We start from the raw sequence: 10778 nt of genomic DNA on the forward strand, positions 1-10778 counted from the left end.
TGTGTAAAAATGCAATAATTTATAGTCTACTAGTGCTTTTCAAAATGTACATTATTTGAACAAAATCTTAAACTGAGGCATTGCTGTTGTGACACTAAAAAGCAAGCAAATGTATATAGTTGAATAGAAAACAAGTATGGCTGTTTACATTACAAGTGCCAATGAAATGTACTGTAACAATGAGGTTGTTGTGTGGTGTCTCATGTATATAATATATTCATTATACAACTTCCAAGTGCTATGAATCATCCACCACCCACTGAGCATCAGAAGTGATCGCCACGACACGTACATGTACTGTATGTGTATGACACTCCTCATCGAGAAGAATCCAATTACATGCAACTGGATTACAGTAATCTCAGTACAAACTATATTAAAACAAAATATATTGTGTAATTTTTATAATTGTGTAAAGTTAAAACAAATCAGATGACTGACAGCTAACAGGGCTGCAAAGCCATAGATTACATGTAATGAAGTTATTGAAAAGGATGTAATCTAAATTTGGTCATCTTCCAGTTCTGTTGGTATTTGCAACCCGCTACGGAGAAGGTTAGTACTTCCTTATAGCATGTGCATAAACAGCCTGTCGGTATCACATTGCACTAAAGACTAAAACAAACTCTGTTCTTTTAATCAGCCTTTTGTAATACAATTGTGAGACTATCACAGTAAGTACACCATGTTTGCTATCAGACATCGAAGTCATGTTTAATATAAAATTGTCAGTGTAAAAAAAAAGAAGCTATGAAAACAAAAAAAACACAAGAATATCACTCATTAAATTAGGCCACTGTGCGAGGTGAGGCAGAGAGGTGGACACAGTAGGTTTTGTGCAAAGAAAGACAACACTAGCACAAACGTCAACTAGTCTAGAAGGGATCGGCATAAACATTCTATGTTGTCGACTCTGTCCCTCCATCAGATGAGCCCTGGCTGTGGGGCTCCGTCGGCTCATAGACCTGATTATTTATTTCGGCATTCTATCAAACCACAATAGTAAATTATTGTAAGCAGGCTGTTTATAGTTTGATAATACCTTGCAACTTTTACTCAGGTTGCCTTGGGTGAAAGTGGTGTTCTCCTCTGTGTGCATTTTTAGGGAAGTGTTTTCCTGTTTGGAACTGGGATCCATCCAGTACATTGAACAAGATCAATATATTAAACAAGTCAGAACTCCTCGAATAAGTATTGTATCCGCAAATCTGTCAGACCATATCTAGACCCACTTTTTAGCTCAAAACTCATTGGTTGATTCGAGTGCAGTGGGCACGTTCTCATGGTGCTGTGTGTGTGAGATTTAGTGTGGGTGTCTGCAGAGTGAACGGTAAGTATTGAGGGGCATACAGTGCAGACATGGCCAAGGATGGATGGTAGGGTACTGCCCTGCAGCCTACGGGCAGGACTGTAGTGGTAGGGGCTGGGTTTGAAGACGGGAGGAAAACTTCAACATAATGGCCAGTCTCTGGATCAAACAACATCTTCCTCTGTGGCTGGGGAGGCATGTCCATGTAGAAGCATTGGCCACTCTCGGGGTCCAGCAGCACATGACGGGTTGCATGGCCGCTGTAGAGGCCTCCAGGGGCAGCGGGAGAGGGAGCCATGCCAGGGTACACAAACTGTGTCCTACCCTGTTGGAATTCACCTCCTGCATTTGTGGGAAGGAAACCCTGTACGTTGCACATGATCTGCTGCTGTTGCTGCTGCTGTGGTTGCTGTTGTGTTTCAGGGGGGACTTTGCTGGTCTTGTTTTCTTGACTTGCTATCTTGTGAGGAGGAGAGTATTTAATGAGACCTTTGTAGCCATCTGGGTGGTAGGAAGATACACCTGGTGTTGTTCTTTCCTGCTTATCCTCTGACTGGGTCCTCTTCAGCGTGTGAATGGTAGAACTGGGCTGGGCCTGGACCAGGGTTTGTGAGAGCTGGACCTGGGGGGGAGGAGGAGCCTGGATATAGCTCACAGGGCCCTGGATGTAACTCCCCAGGTGAGCTTGCAGAGCAGCTGTATAGCCAGCCAAGGGGTTTGGGGTGTAGAAATAAGAGGGCAGCATAGGTTGACCTGGATAGCCCAGGATATGGTTTTGTCCCTGGGGTGTAGGAGGCAAGATGGTCTGCTGGGGCTGAAAGGGACTGGAGCTGGGTGGGAGAGGTCGCTGTGAGTCCAGTGTAGAGGAGATAAAGCTGGGAACCGTATGACGGGAGTTTGGGGTCACTGCTTGGGGAGGTTTTTGCTTTGGACCAGAATCTGAACGGATGGGCTCTGTAGACTGGTCAATGGTAGATGTCTTGCTCAGCATGTTTGACAAGGTTTTAGGCCATGTCTGATTAGAGGGTTCTTGTTCAGTCTGAGCCATGGCTGGCTGGCTGGCTTTTCTTTGTTCTGGGATTGGATGACTGAATCTTTCACACTCTCTTCTCTCCAGTGATTGGCCGAGAGCTGCAGTTACCCTGGCAACATATCCTCTCGAAGCAGGAACGGAAAGTGATGGCTGAGGACCTGTTTGAGATCCCTTCCTATTTGTTATGGTTTCATCATGACCTTTAACCCCTACAGCCTGCTGGTAGCTCGGAGGTGGACTGTCTTCTTGGCCAATCACCTTGTACATAACCGATGGACTGTGATTCTGACCAATGCCGTTGTCTGTCGTCATAGCTGATGAGGCAGCCTTGTTGTTGTTGTTTCTGAAGGACAGGTTGTAGGTGTTTTTGACCAAACTCCGCATGTCCCTCACCACGTGAACCGGAGCCTTGGCTTTAAATACACTGCCGCTGGTTGCTTTACCCCCGGGGCAGCTGGGAAACCTGAGTTCCTCTCCTCCAGCTTCCCCCTCCCTTTCCTGGTCTCCAGGCTGTGTGTGGCTATTGGCCTCAGGCGGCCTGCAGGGGGGCAGAGGCCCTGAGCTCTGTCTAACAACAGGTTTCGTTTGGACCTGTAGGGGCTGAGTGGTCACATCAGTGGAGTTGGACTGAGAAGCTAACTGCAGGTAGTTTTTGGTGTTGTTGGTACTTGGCTCAGTTGAGTTTTTCACATTGTTGCTACAGCAGGTGTTGACTGAGTTAGTGTGTTTGTTGCAGCTGTGACTATCTGATGAAGCGACGACGGTACTCTGCTCCACCTGCATCTTTTTGGACAGGACACTCTTGATGATACAGGAGGCCATCTTGGTTTTGGTCTCGTCCAATGAAAGGGACTTTTGGAGACGTTGCCGTGGGTTACTTTTACTGCGGACAATCCCGGGCAACCCTAGGAGCAGGAGACAGGGTTAGATCAAGCAGCTGTTAATGGTTCTTTCAAATGCTAACATTCAAGTGGCAAGTGGGACCATTTGATGTGAGACATTAACATTAAATGTTACTATTACTACTGTAGGTGCAAATGTGATTGTATGAATGTGAAGCCCGAGCAATCCTGAGAAAGAGCAGGCATGCTCCGAAAAACATTCCCAGGACAAAATGATCCTTTAATCACCTTGAGTGGCCCCTGCTATTATGCCCTTGTAGACCCTGTTGTTGTGGCTGTCCTCAGGGTTGGCCACCGAGCGCTGGTGGAAGGAGGCTGGCATGCTGTGTTGCCGTAACAACCCCTCAGGACGATGATGTGGCTGAGGGGAGCCCAGCTTATTGGCTGACTTCTCTCCCTGAGCTCCTCCCCTTTCACAGGCTTCCTCCTTGTCTTTGACCTGGAACATAAATGTGACCTGCTCAACCAAAATCAAAACAGCCCAAAATCAAAGATTTTGACAAAGCCTCTTACTGCTACAATAGAACATTAGATTGTATTATGTTATTTAAAAGATAGACTATACTGTTGCTAAAATAATGGCCTAAGTTAAAAAAAAATCACACCCGTGTGAACTGAGTGGTGTAATATAGCCTGTCTGACGTAATGAAATCATGTCTGACGTAATGAAATCACACCAGGGTGAACATAGCAACCATGCTCATTTTTTCTGCACAGACTAGCAAAGCCACCCGGGTGAACAGGGTGAACATAGCAACCATGCTCATTTTTTCTGCACAAAAAAGCCAGTTGTAGGAGTGGTTTACACCACTCAAAAAAAAGCCAGTTGTAGGAGTGGTTTACACCACTCAAAAAAAGGAAAAATTGGCCTACAGTAAGTAATCCTCTGATGTTACATAACTGACAGCGTTACTTATATGTCAACAGTCATACATGGGTATAAAATGTTTGGGTGAAATGATTAATAAATATAATGTTATTGGTTCAGTTGTTTCTGTTTAATGAAAAACTTTACAATTACAGAGGCCATTATTTTAGAAAGATGTCGATACGGTATACGGTATTCCACAAATCTCTGTTTGTCTGTGTGCGTATCTGTCTGTGTGACGTGTCCTCGGCTTTAGGCCAAATATGGAGATGTCTGATGTCACAATACTGGAGAACTAAGTACTCACTCTGGTAAAAGGTACTGCACTAAGCACTACTTATAGTACAGAATCAACTATTGAGCATATTTTGCACTTATTGTTTGACATCTCCCCCTTAGATCCTCAGTCCTCATACCTGTCCCACTGGCTCCGTCCTTTTCTCCCTCCTCTGCCTCGATAGTCTGGCCTCCAGAATTAACTATTGACTATATTTTGCTCTCATTGGTTGCCATGTCCCCCTTAGGTCTTTCCCAGAGTGAGTATAGGCAGTTGGTAGATGCATTATGAGAAAGAAGGTGTGAAAGTGAGCCACCAGTAAATGGGCGAAGGGGACAGAGAAAAGGAAAGAGTGGAACACCAGAAGATAAGAGGTAGGTAGTACCACAGATTTCTCCTCGCTGGCTGGGTTGAGGTTTTCCTCGGAGTCCCTCCTCCTCAGCTGAATCTGACGTTTAGGAACCATCCTCTGACCCGGTTTCTCCTGACCATTTGCCTGGGAAACGGAGAACAAAATCCACTTAAAAGGAAAGCAGTAGCCTGGGCCGTGGCTCAGCGGTCCAGGCACCTTGGCTGGTAATCCAGTCTGGCAGTGTGCCGCGGGTTCGACTCCCGATCCCGACGGCCTTTACTGCATGTCACCCCCCCATCTCTCTCCCCATTTCCTGTCAGCCTACTGTCTGTCCCTCCATAAAAAATATAAAATAAAGGCAAAAGCCACAAAAAAAAACATTAAAAAAAATAAAAGAAAAAAGGAAAGCAGTAAAATATAATGTTGTGTGATAGAAGAATGTATGTACCCGCGCACATGCCCGCCATAACTGGGACTGTGCAAATACATTTTTATCATTTGTTCTGCACTGTCATTTTATTTTACTATTTAATTGTACTTCTTTTCTATTCAAACGTATTTATTGTGCACTCTGTGGCCTTAATGCTTAATGTTTTGTGCAAAGCACTTCTAATTGCACTTCTTCGTTATTATAATATTATTATAATATTATTATAATAACAAAATGAATTACCTCTTTCTCCATGGCCACATCCACACATTCAAAGCCGCGGCCCACGTCTGAACCCTCTTCGTCAGATGAGAGGATGACAGAGGGAGAGAAGTGGAGGGAGAGATCCTCCTCTGACCAGTCGCTGATGTCGCTGCCCCCATCTGTCATTTCCTCTTCCTGATCTTCCGCTGAGGGGCGAGAGGAGGAGCGACGGCCGGAGTACACCTCCATGTAGTCGGCCTCTGCTGAGCTCTGTTGGAACGCAGAGTCACAGACACAGGTTTGGGCTACATACGCAATCAAGTCCTCAGTGTAAAACTATTGACTCAGGAAATGGGATGAAGCAATTTACCCAAAGCCCCCCGTAATGGTGCATTCACACGTAATGGTGCATTCACACGGGCAGATGTAAAAGATGCAAAGCTACACAGTGTATTTGTAGCTGTTGTAGCTTTTGCAGCAGCTTCAAGCGTCGGATTTGCTTCGTAGCTTCACGTTGCTGGCTTCCATTGACAATGAATGATAGACTGGGTCTTTGCATCTGGCCGTGTGAAAGCAACATCAGTGTTAAGTTAACACTTGTGATTTTGCTGTGTGGTACATAGGCCATATAGAAAAGATATTTAATCCCACATGGTATAATTATGTTTTTATATGTATACTGTAGTAGGTACATAATGTAAGAGGAAATAATCAATCTGTGGGGGCATGCGTGTGTGTGCGTGTGTGTGCGTGCGTGCGTGTGAGAGAGAGAGAGAGAGAGAAGAAACACTGAAATGAGATTCATCGCACATGCACAAGCTAACTTGGCAAAGAAATATCTTTCCTAATTCTGTTCTCTGACCTGGGCTTTGCGGTTGCTGTTGCTCTGGACGTCCCACTCCTTCACAGTGATGTTGAGATGATCTCCTTGCGTGTCCTCTGCTTCTCCCTGCATGTTGTCTGTGGCAGTGTGGCATGGTTTGGTCTCTGTGAGGTTCTGTAACAGCCGGTCCACCTCAGGGCAGCGGTGAGCGCTGAGGAAACTTCCCTCTTTTCTCTTTCCTCCTCCTCCTCCTCCTACTGTCCCTACCTTACTGGTCATGATCCACCACTCGATCTCTCTTTCTTGTTCTCTTCTCTGTTCTTGACTCAGTGTCTCCTTTTCCCCTGTTTCTCTTTCTTACCTACTTGACTCTCATTTATATATTTTTCTAACTTTATTCTCTCTCTCTCTCTCTCTCTCTCTCTCTCTCTCTCTCTCTCTCTCTCTCTCTCTCTCTCTCTCTCTCTCTCTCCCTCTCAACCCCGAGATCCCACTGTCTTGTCTTCTTTCCGTGCGTTTCTCTCTCTCTCTGTTCTCTTTGAATAAGGACCAGTCTTACCTGGTGTGAGAGGGATGACGAGAAGCTGTGAGGAGGAGGACCTGGCTGATGTGGGCCAGGGTGGACTTGAACACAGCAATGGCACCTGAGTCTTTCCTCTGAAGGTTGCTTACACAGCCAGCTGAGCTATAGTGTTACGGATCTTCAAAGTGCCGCATACAGGCTATATAGCACAATGTTCAGTGGCCCTGTTTAGGGAAAGTACTCTCGTGAAGAAAATCAAACCTGAGGTACACAATAGCCCAGTTTACAGTAAACGTTTGTACTAGTAGAAGCACCTAGAAAGAGGGTTGCTCTGGGGCTGCAGATCAGATGAAGTGGCTGTGCGTGTACTCCAGTAAAGAGAGGTCACGTGTGTTTCAGCAGGGGAGAGTCCCGGGTTAGAGACTGCGGCAAGTGAACCCGGGCCGGCACCACCTTCACAGAAAAGTCTTCATCGAAAAAGCAGCCAGAAGGAAATTCTATTTTGCATAATCTCTCTGTCTCTGTCCCCACATCTGAATCTGGCTCCGTAAGGCCACTTCACATACAGATCAGGGTTTAATGTCGCTGAAGGCCCAGTTCTTGTGCACATAGGTTAACATCCACGTCTACTTCAGTGCCTGTTGAAAACACCACAGGGTGAATAAATTAAGTAAAAATAAGTTTGGTCATGGGTTTCTGTTGTCATTGGAGTACATGGTCTGCTGGACTCAACAAAGAAAACTGCCTGCTGGAGCTAAGATTTCTCAGAAGACTTGAAGTCTAAATTCAAACTGTGAATGCATACATTTTCTGGATCATTCTTCACTTGCCTGTTATTCCAAATTGCCAGCATGATTCCTAGGTCAATAAGGTTTGCAGCCTGTATTCATCCAAGTTGTGTCCACTGTGTAGGAATCTAGTCAGACTTCTGTAGCCAAAATGTCTCTTTTCCCATAGCTCAAGGTTTTAGCAGAGTTTCAGCCCAAAATTGACTCTGATCTGAGACTGATCCAAGATGGAGTTTGAGTCTGTGTTCAGTTTCAGTAGGTGCCGCACAAAATAATCCTGCTGTGATTGAGCTGAAGCCTCTGGAAGTTGACTGCTGGCAGGTTGCAGAGGCAGTGGAATAACAAGCCTGGCAGAGGGGGAGAGACATTCCTCAGAGCAGAGAGAGAGAGAGAGAGAGAGAAAGGGGGGTGGGGGGTTGGGGGTGTAGAGGAGGAGAGAGAAAGACCCAGGGGGAGGGACGGAGAAGTAGACTTGGTTGTTGATAGGAGATACAGTGAGTGATTAGAGAGCGAGGAGAGGGGAGGCAGAGGGGTAGGAAAAGTTGATTGAGAGACATTGTGTTGGTATCAGATCACAGGCTGAAGGAAAGTAGAATGTCAAGAGACGTATTAGATCAGATAAGATACTGTAAGCTAAAATAATATTAAGATGAGATATGATACGATACGGTACAATAAAAGACAGATTTATTGATACCCGTATAGGGAAATGTAGGTGTCATAGCAGCAACGGCAGTGAGAATGAAACACAGGAGTGGTACAGGTAGGCACTAGTCAACAACAAAACCACAATGAATATGGTAAAATAGTGAGCTACTGCCTCTAGATATTTATACTGGATGTCCAGGTGAATGAGTGAACATACAGTATACAGTCTATTCATCAATTCATCAATCCCTGTGCATCTATCGCCCCTGAATATATGAATGAATATAAGTACAGTCACAAAACAGTTATCCTTAATGGTTCGACAATGTACCACCAGCTAATAGTTCATGTGCAAGTGCGCGTCAGTTCATGCAGGACTCAGGTAGTGTCAGAAGTCAAACTCGGTAGCAGACAGAACATGTCTCAAAGCTGTTAAAGTCTTAAAGTAGAGAGAGAACGTGTTGGTGTACCAGAGGCGGGGAGAGTGTTGGTGTCAGAGAGCAGGTTTCAGACACTCTGCTATTCCTGGAACTGAGTGACAGAACAGCCTGCACCACACTCACTTTCTCTGCACTCTCTCGCTCTCTCTCCACCCCCACCTCTCTCTCTCCACCCCCACCTCTCTCTTTCCATCCCCCATATCTCTATCCTCTCCCTCTCTATCGACAGAGGGGGACAAATCCATGTGAATTATGTTTATTTGGTTTCAATGGAGTGTGTTAGTGTCGCCGTAGGGACTACCTGAGACAGAAATAGTCTGCCTGTTAATGGGTTGTTGGGAGAGGAGAGAGAACAGCAGGGCTGAGGGGTCCACTGCTGATATCCCATCTCTCTCTCTTTAAACCCCCCCTACATCTTCCCTCACTCCTATAACTGAAATATCAACTAAATCCATCTGTAAGCCAGTGGTAATTACAATAAAATATGATGTGCGTGCGTGCGTGCGTGCGTGCGTGCGTGCGTGTGTGTGTGTGTGCATGTTACGTTTTATGTACTGTAAGTGAGAGGTTTAAGCAATCCCTCCACCTGATCTGACTTAAAGGCATTTTCTGCTGAAGTTTATGTGTGAGTGAGTGCGTGCACGTGTGCGTGCGTGTGTACGGGTACATGAGACAGCAGGTTGTGAAAGAGTGTATGACAGCAAATGTTGCGCATGTGTGCTTCATGCATGTTTGTTTGTTTTAGGCCTATCTATTTGTTTCTATAGCTTTCCCAGACCTCAAGAACACTTAACAGAAAACTGAATAAATGGAACCAACTTGGACCCGGACGGTTAGCTCAACCGTCTGGGCAACTAGGCTGCAACTAGGCGGCAATTTTTTTTTTAACCAAGTTGCAAAACAGTCAAAACATAAAAATTGACTACATTTCTTGAATACAACAACAACAAGAGGCCAACATTGGAAGGAGAGTTTCTCAATCTTTGATAATGTACTTGTACGTCCCTACCCACAACAGTATTGCCCACAAGCCATATTTAGATGAAAATATCACATGGCATGATGGCACTCAACTTCTGTTTTTGGAGGGGTTTTCCCGTAAAGACCCCCAGGGTTGAAATGTCAGCAAGGCTTAGGGAAGTGAGTGGATATTTCTTTAATTGTACAACGATTCAGCTTCCTGGTTATAAATAGAGCTGTTTCAGATCACATGTGGGTCAGGGACATTCCTTGTCATTGTCGTCGTCATCATCATCATCATCATTCATTGCTGTTAGGATGGAAGGAGGCATCTGAGTAGATCAGAGTGGAGGTTGGCCTATACTATACTATTTTTTGTCAGGTGAAACTGAAACCTGACTAGTGAATGCTCATGAAATGTAGAAGACCTATAGTCATTCATGAGTCATTGGTTTCCACACACGCTGCTGTCATGTATTGGTTACTCAGGTCACATGACCAGGAAACAGGTAACAAGAAGCAGGTAACAGAAATCTTTAGAGACACTCAGACACCCAATGTTATGTAACGTAATGTTATGATTGAGACCGGCCGGTTGAGAGGAGCGTTTGTTACTAAATAAAGAAACTAGCGCTTCCTTCACCTGACAAATATCACTACGTGATCATTTATAGTTTAACATTACCTTACAAAGTACATAAAAGCGGCAAATTTAGCATGACGCTACTTTAGGACCCACTGATGGATTCTACCTATATCTATGTGCCACGTCTCTGTTTGTATACGTATGTGTGTACGTACGTCTGTAATCCACATAACTCAAGAACCGTTTGCCCCACTGACTTCAAATTGAACACACACGTTCCACACCCCCACAGCGACGGCAGTGTCTGGTGTCGAGTCCGTCGGAATGCCGGTTGTCCAGAACCAGCACAAAAGCCTCTGCCCGGCCCGGGTTTGGATAAGATTAGGACTGGCTGGGAGGCCGAATTGGGGATCACATTTTCAGACGAGTGGTGGGAGCAGGCAACGGAGAGGGTTAATTCCTCCTCCTCCTGTGCTAGGCTTAGCCTCATTCAGTTCAAAGTTCTCCACAGAACTCATTACAGTAAAGCAAAATTATCTCAAATATATCCGGGCGTGACGGACAGTTGCGATAGATGTTCACAATCACCAGGAAATCTGTCCCATATGTTCTGGTCTTGCCCCAAATTGTTACCA

General features: G+C 45.2%; 1 protein-coding gene across 1 annotated transcript in view; it reads right to left on the minus strand.

The window, feature by feature from the left end:
• Positions 1–6632, minus strand: part of LOC306928341 (uncharacterized protein) — a 6675-nt gene extending 43 nt beyond the window's left edge. The window contains exons 1-5 of the mRNA XM_079508374.1: positions 6238–6632; positions 5415–5645; positions 4775–4885; positions 3473–3683; positions 1–3247 (exon numbers count right to left, since the gene is read on the minus strand). The exon at positions 1–3247 is cut by the window's left edge and continues 43 nt beyond it. Coding sequence (XP_079364500.1) covers positions 1281–3247; positions 3473–3683; positions 4775–4885; positions 5415–5645; positions 6238–6477 — 2760 coding nt within the window. The 5' untranslated portion in view covers positions 6478–6632 and the 3' untranslated portion in view covers positions 1–1280. The remainder of the gene's footprint in view (positions 3248–3472; positions 3684–4774; positions 4886–5414; positions 5646–6237) is intronic.
• Positions 6633–10778: the final 4146 nt, after the last annotated feature.

The sequence above is a fragment of the Electrona antarctica genome, assembly GCF_951216825.1.
Source record: "Electrona antarctica genome assembly, chromosome: 8".
In the NCBI taxonomy this organism is placed as follows: Eukaryota; Metazoa; Chordata; class Actinopteri; order Myctophiformes; family Myctophidae; genus Electrona; species Electrona antarctica.